Source organism: Bombina bombina, chromosome 4, assembly GCF_027579735.1.
Source record: "Bombina bombina isolate aBomBom1 chromosome 4, aBomBom1.pri, whole genome shotgun sequence".
Classification (NCBI taxonomy): domain Eukaryota; kingdom Metazoa; phylum Chordata; class Amphibia; order Anura; family Bombinatoridae; genus Bombina; species Bombina bombina.
The window spans coordinates 365,270,745-365,286,625 of NC_069502.1; the positions used below are offsets into that span (position 1 = coordinate 365,270,745).

Sequence of the window (15,881 nt, forward strand, 5' to 3'; positions counted from 1 at the left end):
CTATAACTAAAAACAAACTAAAAACTACTTCCAAAACTATTCAGCTTTGATATTAATGAGTTTTTTGGGTTCATTGAGAACATGGTTGTTTTTTTTTAATAATTTTATTTATCATCTCAGAGGTTTACATACAAGAAATAAACATACCATATCAATACAGAGAATCCCCAAACATCAGGGATAGACAGACTATCTGGAGCTTTGGTATATTTCGTGGAGTCCTTGAATTTAAAGGAAATTTTTCATTATCTTTCATAAAGTCTCTCCGAGATCTTTTTTCCCTTTTTTTTTATATCAAACCATTTAAAACAATCAACTTAACTATTAAACTAAACAAACAATTAACCAAAATTCCGATAGAAAGCAGATCACTCACACATAGTTTAGAGATATGCAGTGCTACAAATAGAAATAGTAAGAGACTGTATCATATTTCAAACCTACCCCTTTTTAAAGGATGTCATTCAAAGTTTAAATCCCATTCACCCCTTAACCTTGCATTAAGTATATACTCTGTGTTTCTCAGTGGATAGAGGAGCTGAGTTTGCAATTGTGTAGGCATAGTTTGTATATAGCCCTCCCACTTTTTCATAAAGGTTTGGGTTCTGAGTGTCATGTCGCTTACCGAGTCGTGTAATTCCACCGTAAGCTGATGGAGAAGGGATTTTTTAAGTTGTGTGATAGTTGGGATAGACCCTGAATTCCATGTTCCAAAAACTAGTCTCCTTGCCAATAAGATGGCAGTACATATCATTTTTCTAAGATGTTTCATACCCTTAGGTAAGTTTAGCAGTAGTATAGTCTCATCATTAATGTCTAGTTGGATTTTATAGTTACTTTTAAGCCAGTAGGCTATGGAATGCCAATATCGTACTAATCGTGGACAACGCCACGTCAGGTGGGATAGGTCTGGGTTATATTTTTGACATTTGGGGCAGATGTTCTCTATATGTGGTGCCCACTTCTGAAACATTTTCGGCGTGATGTAAGTCTTGTGTAGAAGTCGTAGGTGTGAATCCCGTAGGTCCTGTGATAGGGTGCTATGTCTTAATGTTTCTATGCTGGTCTGGATTGTCTTATTGTCAATTGGTATTTCTAGAGAGGAGGTCCATGATTGTGCAATACATTCTAAGGTTCGTGTGTTATTGGGCTCTAGTAGCATTCTGTATATTGGGGAGATTGAGAATATTCCTTGTGAAAATAGTGAGACCATCTGCTCAATGGGTCGTGTTTTTTTTAAAGTCTCCCCTTTTTGGATTATGCTGGTGATGTAATGCCTCGTCTGAAGGTAGGCGTAGTGGTGTGTGTTGGGTAGGGAGTATTGAGCTTGCAGGGCTCTAAAACTTATCGCATTATCTGCATCGTCTAAAAAGTGTTGAATAGTTAGTAATCCCTGTTGTCGCCAGTCCCTGAAAGGCTGTGTAGTGAGACCTGCTATGAAGTTGGGATTTCCTAATAGTGGTAGGTATCTAGTACATGTTTGTGGAATCTTGAGCCAATTACAAAGCGCCCTCCATGTGCGTAAGGGCTCAGTCATTGGAAGCAGGTCTCCCACATGTTGTTGAACCTGCTGCCTAGTCAAATGTGGTAGTACTGACAATGAGTAGGGTGCCACTAATTCTTCCTCTAAGTCTTTAAAAGTGAAATGGTCTTTTTGGCTCAGCCAGTCTATTGCTATTTTGGAGACAGCCGCCCAATTGTAGAGCATGAGGTTCGGCAGACCAAGTCCGCCATATGACACTGAGCAGGATAATTTCTGGGAGCTTATTCGATGTTTCTTTCCCACCCATATAAAATTTAGTATTTTAGTGTTTATCAGCTTCAAGTCTGTTTTTCTTAACATGGCTGGCAGCATCTGGAAGACGTATAACAATTTGGGGAAGGTAATCATTTTAATGAGGTTTATTCTACCTGAAAGTGATAGGGGCAAACCTCCCCAACTGACTCACTAATTTTTTAATGAGGGGGGCATAGTTGATCTCGTACCAGCTATGGGGTTTCGGGGACAGTTTTATTCCCAGGTATTTGAAGTCATTAGGAACTACCTTAAAATCATAATCTAGGGGGTCTCTGAGACCTTGTGAAGTTAGCCATATCAACTCTGACTTGTCCTGGTTGAGAAGGTAACCAGAGAATGTACCAAACTTGTGAATGAGAGTAAGAACCTTGGGGAGATTCTGTCTTGGCTCTGGGACGAACAGAATCATGTCGTCTGCGTATAAAGAAAGGTGAATGATCGAGCTCCCTATCCTCAGTCCCTGAGTTGTTTCTCGGATTGCTTGGGCGAGGGGTTCTATCGCCAAGTCGAATAGGAGCGGCGAGAGCGGGCATCCCTGTCTCGTGCCTCTGTAGAGTCTAAATGGGGGGGCAACTCTGCCATTAATAATAACAGCAGCCATAGGGTTTTGATACAAGCTTTGTACTGCTCGCAGGTAGCTGCCAGCTATACCAAATTTTTTTAAGGTTAAAAAAAGGTATTCCCAAATTACTTTATCGAATGCCTTTTCGGCGTCAAGGGCAATCATGCATGCTTTAGTATCCGGGAGTGAAGTGTGGTTTTTTCGGTGTTTCCAATAATAGGATAGAACCAGTTGGACCTTTCTAATGTTTTTTACAGAGGACCTTCCCTGTATGAAGCGCGTTTGGTCTTCGTTGATTAAAGATGGCATAACTGAACTCAGTCGGTTTGCTAAAATTTTTGTTAGGAGCTTGTAGTCTGTATTCAATAATGAAATCGGACGGTAAGACTCTGGTGCTAGTGGGTCCCTCCCTGGTTTTAGTATTATGCTAATCTGGGCTTCAGTGAAGTTGTTATTGGGTATAGTTTGTCCTGTCAGAATGGTGTTATATAGGAGTGCTAATGTATCTGATATTTCAGCTCTTAATAGTTTATAGAACTCCGCTGGCATACCATCAGGGCCGGGGGTCTTGTTCGACGGTAGGTCTTGTATGGCTCTACTAACTTCAGTGACTGAAACGGGGGCGTTTAATACCTGTGATTGTTCCTCCGTAAATTTAGGTAAATGTAGTGTTTCTAGGAATGTATGAACCTTATTGTGCTCTATTTCTTGTGGGCTGTATAGTGTTGTATAATAGTCCGTGAATATTTTTTGTTTCTCGTCCGTACGTGTGTGTATTTTGTCTGTTTTCCTAATAGCCTGTATAACATTTGGGAGTCGAGTCAGTTTAGTCAGAAGTGCAAGCGATCTACTGGTCTTGTTCCCGAACCGGTAAAACTTAGCCTGCAATTTAGTGTTAGCTTTTAGCGTGTTTTGTAGAAGTAGACTATCTCTGGTTGCCTTGAGGAGTCTAAAGGCATTTCTTTTCTCCATGTTAGGGGTTCTAAGGTATTTGTTCTGTGCGTTCATCAACTGCTTGAACATAAGTTCTTTGCGTGCCCTGCCTCTCTTCCGAATACCTGCGGCGTAGTTTGAAATCACCCCCTCAGCACTGCCTTTGCTGTTTCCCAGAACAACAGAGGGTTCGATAAGTGCTGTCTATTGATAGTGTGATATTCATTCCATTCCCCAATAAGGTAATTTAGAAGATTGGGGTCTTTAGCCAAGTAGTTGGGGAAAAACCATCTATTGTCTCTTGGCAAATCTTTTTTAGTATTAATCGTGAGTTTGACTGGGGCATGGTCTGAGAGGGTGACTACATCATTTATCACCTCCGTAATATAGGTGGCTAGGGTTTTGGTGACCAGGAAGTAATCTATTCGGGATAGAGTGTGTTTAGAGGGAGATATACAGGTGTAGTCCCTTGCCTCTGGGTTACGCAAGCGCCAAATGTCTACTAAACCGAGCCCCTTCTGGAACTTCTTGAGTGTTCTTGTCTCCCTGTTAGAGTTAGTGTTAACCGTTACTTTAGTCGAAGCATGGTCTGGGTTTTTGAACCTATCGAGCGGGACATGTGGTGCTATGTTGAAACCCCCCCCCCCCCCAATTATTATAGGAAGGTGCATGGACTTCAAAAGTTGTGTCTGTAGCTTTGTCCAAAAGGATTTTTACTTATCGGGCCATACACTCCCACTAATGCAAAGGATATGTCTCCTAAGTCTAGATGTAATATCACATAGCGACCCTCAGCATCTACCTCTCTTTGTGCTATTTTGTAAGCTAGTCCTTTCTTAAACAGAATAGCTACTCCTCTGGCCCGAGACTCTGGTAAAGATGAGCTAATGACCTCCTGTACCCAGCCCTGTTTTAGCTTGGCGTGTTCATCAGCAGTAAGATGTGTCTCTGTCAATACTGCAATGTCTGTTCCCTTTTGCCTAAGTAACTTCAGGATACACTTTCTTTTGATAGGGGAGGTGATCCCTCCCACATTCCATGTTGTTATGTTTGCTTTTGTGTTAGCCATGGTGGACCCTTGTGTGTAAGAGATAGACCTTGTGTGTTATCCAATTATAGAACCCGGGAGATCTAGAGTGTAGTGTATGAGTGTTGGGTACCTGATCCTGACGTAATTCTGGGCTAAATAAGAGAAGCCATCTCACCTCGTTGTAGGTGTAACCTTTCTCTGTGTTCACTGTATGTGACAAGGACTGCAAAATATCGGAACAAAACAAGAGTAAAAAAACAAAAACAACAATAATAACAGTCATCACAATCAACAATATGGTCATAGCTAAGTAGAATAGATAGAATTTGCCCACTGTTTTTCCTTTAAATTTTTTGAAACTGGTCCTAGCCTAAGCTTAGACTCAAGATTATACTCTAACTCAAACTCAGACTTAAACTAAAACTCCCCTCACCTACAGGAAGATGCTAACTAACTGAAGGTGAGGGAACCCTTATATGAAATGTGATCATGGCTCTCACAGAACTCCAGTCCTGACTTGTAAGAAATCGACAGTCTTATGTCTATAAAACAAGATGATCAAACGTTAAGGCAAAGAGTGTACAGTGACAATGTTCACTCTGGTTCTAATGGTATGGCTGGCTCTTCATTGGATTATTCTCCATCCTCCGACTGTAGATATTTCTGAAGTTGCCCAGGGGTATCAAAAAACCTTGGCCCTCCTGGTGTCTGTAATCGTAGCTTGGCTGGAAACAGCAAAGCAACCGTCCTTCCCTTTTCAATTAGCTTCTGACAGTAGGGTGAAAATTCCCTTCGCCTCCTGGTAACCTCTGTTGAATAGTCCTGAAATATGAGCAATCTTTTCCCTTCGAAAGGGATAGGGCCCATCTTGCGGTATGCTCTAAGGAGTTCCACCTTATCTTTGAAGTTTAGGTACTTGATTAGGACATGTCATGGTGTTTCTCTATTTTGCTGCTCTGATCTCGGCTGACCCACCCTGTGCGCTCTTTCGGCAACACATGGCCATGCCGAGTCAGGTATTTTAAGCAGTTCTGGCAGCTGGTTTTCTGCAAAATGAAGCAGGGAAGTGCTCTGTACTGACTCTGGTAGTCCCACCACTCGCAAATTATTCCTGCGAGACCTGTTTTCAAGGTCATCGAGGCGAGCCTTCAGATCTAAGTTTTGCTATCTCTCTATGTCGATCTTCATGTTCAGAGACTCTATGTTCTACGTGGGTCAGCCTTCTGGAGAATTGTTTAAAGTCTGTAGAGAGCGATTCCACTCCCATTTAGAGCTGTTCAATTTTAGGTAGAAACAAGGCCGAAATCTGGGCCACAATGGGGTGTGTGTCTTGGTTAGGTAGGTCCTCAGAGTCGGGGGGAGCCAGGGATAAAGAGTGTACCTCTGCATGATGTTTAGTGCGCCTGTCGGCGGTCTTATTCTTTGACGCCATTTTGTTAGTGGTTTTATGAAAACTGCTGTAGTATTTATGCATGCGCTGTCCGTCTGGCTTTCGGCCCTATGTTGCCCTCAGTGATATGTATTCAACTCAGCCTTGTATGTGTGAAACCTTGATAAACTTAACAGCTGCAGGGCAGAGCCTTTTCAAGAGTTGCAGTACTGTGGCAATTGAGGCTAAGCGTAGCTACAGAGCAGGCTCCTCACATAGGCCGGCGGTTAGGGTAGGAGGAGTACAAAAAATAGCAAGCCCGGTCTAAATCATAGTATTTCACAGTCTTTCACCAGCATGGCCCCCGTCCTTCCCAACAGACATCACTGTGTGTGGGGCAGCTTGTCTCCTTTTCCCCTTTGGGTGAGTGTAGTGACATGAGGATATAGTCTTAATAGAGGTTTGTTAAGTTAAGGGCGATGTCTGGCCATGCGGGTGTGTTTGGTGGGTGCAGGTGCTGAGTTACGTTACCCTCTCTTGGTCTCCAACTCCCGCAACATGTATTAGGCAGTAGCTGTGTTTCTCCTGAGGGTCTTATCAGGTTATGTGTAGGTACGGCAGGAGCTTGATGTGGGTGCCTTTTTCTTTCTTGGTATTCGCCAGCTTATGTGATGTGTGTCGTCGCGAGGCAGCCAAGATGGCGCCTGCAGGTCCGTTCTCCTCCGGTTCAGCTTCCGTGGTCAGGGCAGTTTCTGCGCCCTCACGCTTTCGTGCCAGGTCGATATCCGTGCTTGGTGATGTCCCCAAGGCAGGATTCCACAATGGAGTTGCGTGGGAATAAGGGGAAGCAGCTAAATGTTGGGTTTGTTGAAGATGTTAGCGGAGCTCACATTTCTTGCTGCTCTCCCGTTGCTCCTCCCACCGGAAGTCTCGAGAACATGGTTGTTCAATAATAAAATTAATCCTCAAAAATACAACTTGCCTAATAATTCTGCACTCCCTGTAGGTCATCCAAATAAAATCTATATTGCAGCAGGTATTGCCTTATTTATTTGTGTTGATTCACTTTTCAGACATACAGGTTTAATTTAAACAAAATGCTAAAGATTATTTTAATACTTGCCAGTAAAGGCTGCCATAGCCTGTGTTTTACTGTATGGAGAAATGCCACCTGAAGCAGGTTGTATGTAAACTACAAACCAAAATATCATTATCTGAATTGTACACAGTCACTTTACTTTTTACACAATTGCAACCCAACCTGTTTTCAGCTTTCACCTTGTATCATTATTTAACCATATGTAGTTGTAATCACCGTTTAAAGAGACTTTAAAGTAGGGGTCGAAAAATCTGTTTAAAATATAGCAGCCAAACAGTGCAATTTATATATAGATATATGGAGAATAACCAAAAAAGTTAGGAGCATGAGGTTAAATTCTAGGAGCCACTGGCTCCTGGGTTTATTGAGCCCTGCATTAAAGGGACAGGCTAGTTTAAAATTTAAACTTTCATGATTCAGATAGGGAATGCTATTTTAAACAACTTTCCAATTCACTTTTATCATCAGATTGGCTTTGTTCTTTTGGTATTCTTAGTTGAAAGCTAAACCTTGGTAGGCTCATTTGCTAATTTCTAAGCACTTGAAGGCCACCTTTTATCTCAATGCTTTTGACTGTTTTTCACAGCTAGAGGGTGTTAGTTCACGTGTGTCAGATAACATTGTGCTCACGTGCATGGAGTTACTTATGAGAGAGAACTAATGGTCTAAATTTAAACTCTGTCAAAAGAACTGAAATAAGGGGGCAGTCTGCAGAGGCTTAGATACAATGTAATCACAGAGATAAAAAGTATATTAATATAACCGTGTTGGTTATGCAAAACTGGGGAATGGGTAATAAAGGGATTATCTATCTTTTTAAACAATACATTTTTTTTTCAAGTAGGACATAAAACAGCCGTACCTTGTGAAATTTCAAACTCAACATTTTTACAGTTTAGTGCATTTGCTTTTTGACTGTCATCTGTTTAAACATAGATTTTGACAGCAGATAAGAACCATATTACTAACAAGTCTGACCAAAATGTCCTAATAGTAAAAGCTTATTTAACCCTTTTGAGTGCTAACAACGGCTCTGAGCCGTTGCAGAGTTTCCCTCTCTGGTGCCAACGACGGCTCAGAGCCGTCGCTAGCACTCTCCCACCTTGAGGGAGATCTGGGGGCTCCTTCCCCGGAGATCGGGCCTGTAGAGTGACAGGCATCGCCGGGGCTTCCCGTTTTGCGTGGTGACGTCACGCGCAATAACGTGATGACGTCACCGCACAACTTTATTTATACTTAACAATGTTAAGTATAGGAGCAGGGGGCATGCTGCTTAGAAGCCTGTATCTCAGGCATCTAAGCAGCTAACCTTTCCAACAGTGTAAGTCTTGGGGGAAATAAAAAATAAAAAAAGTTAAAAAAAAATTCATGTTCAAAAAATAAAAAAAACTTAAAAAAATCTTAGCACCCAGGTGGAAAAGTGCTTAGCACTCAAATTAAACTGAAGGATAGCCTTATGCTTATCCTGGGCAAGTCCCATACATTGTTTGTCCTTACTACATCTAATGGTAGTTTATTTCATGCCCCATGGCAGAACATGCTGTGATATGAGACGTCATCACAGAAAATGTCTGCAGAAAGAACAGGACACAGGCTGGATCTTTTAGAGCTGCTCCATTTATGATTTTTCTCTATGGCTCTGGCTGTGTATGTTTTCTTTAACACAGTGCAGCCGTAGTGAAGCCCTGTTTGAAGAGAACAGTCAAATACAGAGCAGTAATTCAAATACAGAGCAGTAACGCAAAACAGCAGCACATTGATGGCTGACTGTCAAGGATTTTTTCAACCCCGCCCCCCTAGTCTTTCCTTATCTGCAAAGCTGTGACTCCTGAATGCAATAATATTTGTGAGCAGTGCACTTATTTCTACATTCTTACCTTATAATCATTTAATGTTAGGCCAATAGTAAAGGAAACAAATTTATTAGGGATATTTTAAAAGGTTAACAATTTTTTTTTTTCTCAACAGCTAATTTGCAATGCAATTTTTTAAACTGCGGCAATATATTCTAAAACTTTAAAAATTGCTTTATTCTCCATTTAATAAACACATTGCAATTGAGCTGGTGCTTTTGTGAAATTACTTCATTTAAAATTTTATTTTATTTCCAAATGACCTGCAGAGACATTTTAACTACAAAAAAAAAGTGGGAAAAAGTTGTGCCTCTGGAATTCTATTATTCATCTACCCTTTCTGTGTAGAATGGCTTGCGCAAATTACTACTACCCTTATGCTTGTTCTGAAATTTTATTTTTGTGAAAAATACTTGTAGCCTCAGTATTATTAAAGGGACACGGAACCCAATTTTTTTCTTTCATGATCCAGATAGAGCATGCAATTTTAAGCAACGTTCTAATTTTACTCCTATTTAAATTTTTCTTTCTTCTTTTGCTATCTTCATTTGGAAAGCAAGAATGTACATTTAGAAGCCGGCCCATTTTTGGTTCACAACCTGGGTTGTCCTTACTGATTGGACAGCACCAATAAATAAGTGCTGTCCAGGGTCTGAACCAAAAATTGGCTGGCTCCTTAGCTTAAATGTTTTCTTTTTCAAATAAAGAAAACAAGAGAACGAAGAAAAATTGATAATGGGAGTAAATTAGAAAGTTGCTTAAAATTGCATGCTCTATCTGAATCATGAAAGAAAAAAAATGAGGGTTTATTGTCCCTTAATGTACTCGAAAGTTTAAAGGGGCATGACAACCAAATTTTTTATTTCATGTTTTTAAGATAGAGCATGTCATTTTAAGCAACTTTCCAATTTACTACTTTTATATAACTTGTTTCATTTTTTTGGTATTCAAGGTAGGCTCAGGAGCTGCTGATTAGTGGTTTCACATATGTCTCATGTTATTGGCTCAGCCATGTGCATTTCTGTTTCTTCAACAAATAGCAGCAAGAGAATGAAGTAAATTAGAGAATAGAAGTACTTTGGAAAGTTGTTTAATATTGAATTTGTTATCGTAATCATGAGAGAAAAAGTTTGAGTTTCATGTCCCATTAATATCCCTACAGAAAAGTAATTAATGCAATCTTTATGTTTTGTAGGCAGGGCGCAACAAACCCAGGAGCCAGGGAGCCACTGGCGCCCTGGATTAGAGTCCCAAAGTCTCAAGCATTCCATGGGTGCCACCCACACACATACTAATCACTCTGTGTGCAGCTAATTATTAAGGCCTAGTTGTACATGTTTTAAATTCTGACCTTTTTAATAATAAATTTTTATTGAGGTTTTCAAAACATACAACGGTAGATAAAGCTTTGGAAACATAAATATATAAATTCTGACCTTTTTATTGCATTTTGGCATCACTGATTGCATTATTTCCAACATACTGAGAGAAAAAAATAAAGCATACAATCCCTGATATTCATTAAAGGGACACTGAACCCACATTTTTTATTTCGCAATTCAGATAGAGCATGACATTTTAAGCAACTTTCTAATTCTATTATAAAATTTTCTTTATTCTCTTGGTATCTTTATTTGAAATGCAAGAATGTAAGTTTAGATGCCGGCCCATTTTTGGTGAACAACCTGGGTTGTTCTTGCTGATTGGTGGATAAATTCATCCACCAATAAAAAAAGTGTTGTCCAGAGTCTGAACAAAAAAAAAGCTGATGCCTTTTTCAAATAAAGATAGCAAGAGAACAAAGACAAATTGATAATAGGAGTAAATTAGAAAGTTGCTTAAAATTGCATGCTCTATCTGAATCACAAGAGAAAAAATTTGGGCTCAGTGTCCCTTTAAATACCGCAGAGAGGCGCTTCCATAATATATTTGAACAAAAGGATTAAACGTGCTATCATACGTTATGCTTGAGCAAAATTAAAATTCTGAAGCAAGATTTGTTAACAGAGAAACACAGTGTTAATGAAAATAACAGGGTTACAGAGAGCAAGTATGTGCTAAACTTTGTACTTTACATCAGGGGAATGTTCTCTGATGATCTTGTTTACTTCAGAGGATATGCCAGATGTTACAGCTCTGTATGCTCTTCCTGGTTTACTATGGGTTTTTAATGTAAGTGAATAACAACACAGTGTACCATAGGCTTGCATTATGTCCCTGTTCTCAATGCATATTTAAATGTGTGTCATACTCCTATATTTATTATGGTTTTCAGGAAGTTGGGGAGCCAACGAAGGATGAGAAGGCAATTGCAAAATACCTGCGCTTCAACTGTCCATCAAAATCAACAAACATGATGGGCCACCGGGTTGACTACTTCATTGGTAGGATCTTTTTATTAGTCTGAAAAAAGTAATAGTTATCAGTTGAGAATCCTTTTGAGTTGTGTAGTATTATACAAGAAACATATAAGCAGACAATGCATTATATTCTATTACTTTCAGTCCCTTTTAATATAGTGCAAGAAAACCAACAAAAAATGATACATGCTTGTCTTTTGTATAGATAAACCAATAAAGTTTGCAGCCTCTGGCCTAGACTCTAGTCCTCAGGACCCACTAACAGACTAGGTTTTCATGCTTTCTGAAATATACCATGAATAACCTATTCATCTGCTCAGTAATTATGGTTGTTAAAGGGATATGAACCCCCCCCCCAAAAAAAAAAAAAAAAAAAAAAAAAAAATTGTGATTCAGAGTATACAATTTTCAAAAAGTTTGCAATGTACTTCTATGATAAAATTTGCTTAATTCCCATGTCATTCTTTATTTGAGATACCTAGGTTGGTTTCTGGTTAACTACATGGCAGGAAGGAAATAGTGCTGCCATCTAGTTCTCTTGCATATGGATAATATTCTTGCACAACTGCTGATATATATATATATATATATATATATATATATATATATATATAAATAATACAGGTGTTAGCAATGGCATTAATTAGGGTTCTATTTAGGTTTACGAGAGCCAGGTTCCTGCTATTGCTCAAGTGTAAGGGAAAGTCACACTAAATATTTGCCACTTTATCCTATAGAAGCTGTTTTTTTCGGATTTTGTTCCTGTTTTTTAATACTGCATACATATATATGGTCATTATACCATTGCTAAAACAACAAATCTAATGGTGGCCTAAGACTTTTGAACAGTACTGTGTGTGTATGTATGTGTATGGATATGTGTGTGTATATATATATGTGTGTGTATCTCAATGCAATTATTTGCATAGAAAATTAGCACATCTAGGCAAGTGTCGCAAAGATCTTTAAAAGTTTGCAGTTTGCTCTAGTTGTTTGTCAGAGGAAGGGACTGTTTGCGTCCCGAAACGTCACAATAAAGGATACTTTTTTGTCACAGTTGGCTGAAGCCCAGTGAGTGCGTATTTCAATATTCTTATCATTTTATAGCACCCTGGTAGCTGTGGAGAGTTTGTGAGAGTGCACACAACCTGGACTATATTTGTAGTAGTGTGTATATGTATATATATATATATATATAAATATATAGATATATATATATATAGATAGAGTGTGTATATATATACATACATACTTATTTATTTAAACGCACAAACACTAAACACAGATAATGTTTTACTTAGAGCACACACTCTACAGTGTGTGTATATACATACATACATACTTATTTATTTAAACGCACAAACACTAAACACAGATAATGTTTTACTTAGAGCACACACTCTACATATTTAAATAAATACCTACACTTTGTACTCCAGGCAGCAGCCTGTTAGCATATCATTTGCAAACAGTTGTTTAAACGTGCAATAAAATGTCCAAAAAGAAAATCATGAAAGTAAATTTTTGGGTTTCATGTCCCTTTAATAAAAATTGCTACGCCAATACAACAGTTGCGTATAATGTGAAATTGATGAGCCTCATCTGTGTCTATCAGTATATCAGACTCTCTGTTAGATCTAGTAGTATCAGAAAAGTGGATATGTATTGTCCTGTGTTATGCATAGACCATCTATCTGTTGGTGTATGTTTGTTTTATTTACCTGCAGGGCTGAAAAAAATTGCTATAGGTTGGCAGAGTGAAAAAAAAACTTACTAATCCCTTTAAAATAAAAGATTAAAATAAAAGTCTTTACATTGTACTTGTCTGCTGATATATAACATAAGAGCTAGTTACAACATCCATCTATATATCTTTGACTATTTTGATTCAGGAAACTTTTAAAATGTGTTGTGTTTTTTATATGTAATTATGTTAATATGTTTGTATGCAGCTTCCAAAGCTGTGGATTGTCTTTTGGACTCAAAATGGGCAAAATCGAAGAAAGGAGAAGAAGCCTTGTTTACCAACAGGGAGTCTGTGGTCGACTTTTGCAACAAGTATGTGTTTAGTTAAGACACATTCTGTCTTAAAGTTGCTAGCTCTGGTATGAATCAGTTTAGTGCTTTGATTCTGTTCGCTGTCTACTGTCTCTCAAATGTTTCATACACTGTAAACAAGAACAAATGACTTTTGCATAAAAGTTGAATCTTGCAAGACTTCAGGAGACCAATGCAAGTCCTAGAACAAGAAGCCCAACACTCTAGAATTCCATTTCCTCCTCCATAAAAGGGTGACAAAAACTTACTGCAAGTAGTTTTTTTTTTTTCCAGTCCTCCCAACAAGAGAAATTGGACCATGCTGTGTACTTCAGAGTTTCATTGGGGTGACGACATTGCTTGTTCTCACTTTCAGATACAACCAGTGGCTCTAAGCATCTGCAGTTGTTTTCTTATCTGCAAGTTAAATCAGATTACTATAGTTAGTACTGCCTGCTATCATACTTATTTTGGGGTATTGTACAATATCTGCTCAGGCAGAACGCTGTTTTGCTTGAGAGGTGACATTTTGACCTATTAGCCAATAGCCGTGCTGGAAATCCATCACCTCTTAGCAAAACAGCTTCCTGCCATGGGCTGCCTGAGGAGCTCAGTGCGGCAAACGCTTGAAACAAATAAAGACGTTTTCTGCATGAAGTATTTTATGCTTCATGAATGAAAGTCCCCTTTATTTGTTCCAATGGTAAATCCTAGCGTTTGACAAACACTAGTATTGACTTTCACTTTTTATGTCTATGGAAAATAATTTTCTCTTGTTAAGTGTATCCAGTCCACGGATCATCCATTACTTATGGGATATTCTCCTTCCCAACAGGAAGTTGCAAGAGGATCACCCACAGCAGAGCTGCTATATAGCTCCTCCCCTCACTGCCATACCCAGTCATTCTCTTGCAACTCTCAACAAAGATGGAGGTCGTAAGAGGACTGTGGTGTTTTATACTTAGTTTATTTCTTCAATCAAAAGTTTGTTATTTTTAAATGGTACCGGAGTGTACTGTTCATCTCAGGCAGTATTTAGAAGAAGAATCTGCCTGCGTTTTCTATGATCTTAGCAGAAGTAACTAAGATCCTTTGCTGTTCTCACATATTCGGAGGAGTGAGGTAACTTCAGAGGGGGAATAGCGTGCAGGTTTTCCTGCAATAAGGTATGTGCAGTTAAAATATTTTTCTAGGGATGGAATTTGCTAGAAAATGCTGCTGATACCGAAGTAATGTAAGTAAAGCCTTAAATGCAGTGATAACGACTGGTATCAGGCTTATTAATAGAGATACATACTCTTATAAAAGTGTATTTTAAAACGTTTGCTGGCATGTTTAATCGTTTTTTATATATGTTTTGTGATAAAACTTATTGGGGCCTAGTTTTTTCCACATGGCTGGCTTGAATTTTGCCTAGAAACAGTTCCTTGAGGCTTTCCACTGTTGTAATATGAGTGGGAGGGGCCTATTTTAGCGCTTTTTTTGCGCAGCAAAAATTACAGACACAGACATCCAGCTTCTTCCTGCATGTTCCAGGACTCTGAAGGGCTCAAAAGGCTTCAAAAGTCGTATTGAGGGAGGTAAAAAGCCACAGTAGAGCTGTGGCATTTGTTGTGACTGTTTAAAAAACGTTTTTGTCATTTGTTATTCCGTTTTTGGTATTAAGGGGTTAATCATCCATTTGCAAGTGGGTGCAATGCTCTGCTAACTTGTTACATACACTGTAAAAATTTCGTTAGTGTAACTGCCTTTTTTCACTGTTATTTCAAATTTAGGACCAAATTTGTGTTTCTTAAAGGCGCAGTAACATTTTTTATATTGCTTGTAAACTTGTTTTAAGTGTTTTCCAAGCTTGCTAGTCTCATTGCTAGTCTGTTTAAACATGTCTGATACAGAGGAACCTACTTGTTCATTATGTTTGAAAGCCATGGTGGAGCCCCATAGGAGAATGTGTACTAAATGTATTGATTTCACCATAAACAGTAAAGATCAGTCTTTATCTATAAAAGAATTATCACCAGAGGGTTCTGTCGAGGGGGAAGTTATGCCGACTAACTCTCCCCACGTGTCAGACCCTTCGCCTCCCGCTCAGGGGACGCACGCTAATATGGCGCCAACTACATCAGGGACGCCCATAGCGATTACCTTGCAGGACATGGCTGCAATCATGAATAATACCCTGTCAGAGGTATTATCTAGATTACCTGAATTAAGAGGCAAGCGCGATAGAGCGGCAGAGCGCGCAAATACTGTAAGAGCCATGTCTGATACTGCGTCACAGTATGCAGAACATGAGGACGGAGAGCTTCATTCTGTGGGTGACATCTCTGACTCGGGGAAACCTGATTCAGAGATTTCTAATTTTAAATTTAAGCTTGAGAACCTCTGTGTATTGCTTGGGGAGGTATTAGCTACTCTGAATGACTGTAACACAGTTGCAATTCCAGAGAAATTGTGTAGGCTGGATAGATACTATGCGGTGCCGGTGTGTACTGACGTTTTTCCTATACCTAAAAGTCTTACAGAAATTATTAGCAAGGAGTGGGATAGACCCGGTGTGCCCTTTTCCCCACCTCCTATATTTAGAAAAATGTTTCCAATAGACGCCACTACACGGGACTTATGGCAGACGGTCCCTAAGGTGGAGGGAGCAGTTTCTACTTTAGCAAAGCGTACCACTATCCCGGTTGAGGACAGTTGTGCTTTTTCAGATCCAATGGATAAAAAATTGGAGGGTTACCTTAAGAAAATGTTTATTCAACAAGGTTTTATTTTGCAGCCCCTTGCATGCATTGCGCCTGTCACTGCTGCGGCGGCATTCTGGTTTGAGGCCCTGGAAG

General features: G+C 39.2%; 1 protein-coding gene across 1 annotated transcript in view; it reads left to right on the plus strand.

Annotated features, from left to right (window-relative positions):
- SEC62 (SEC62 homolog, preprotein translocation factor) overlaps nucleotides 1-15,881 on the plus strand; it is a 172,745-nt gene that overhangs the window by 37,962 nt on the left and 118,902 nt on the right. Inside the window, exons 2-3 of the mRNA XM_053710122.1 lie at nucleotides 10,920-11,028; nucleotides 12,957-13,062. Coding sequence (XP_053566097.1) covers nucleotides 10,920-11,028; nucleotides 12,957-13,062 — 215 coding nt within the window. The remainder of the gene's footprint in view (nucleotides 1-10,919; nucleotides 11,029-12,956; nucleotides 13,063-15,881) is intronic.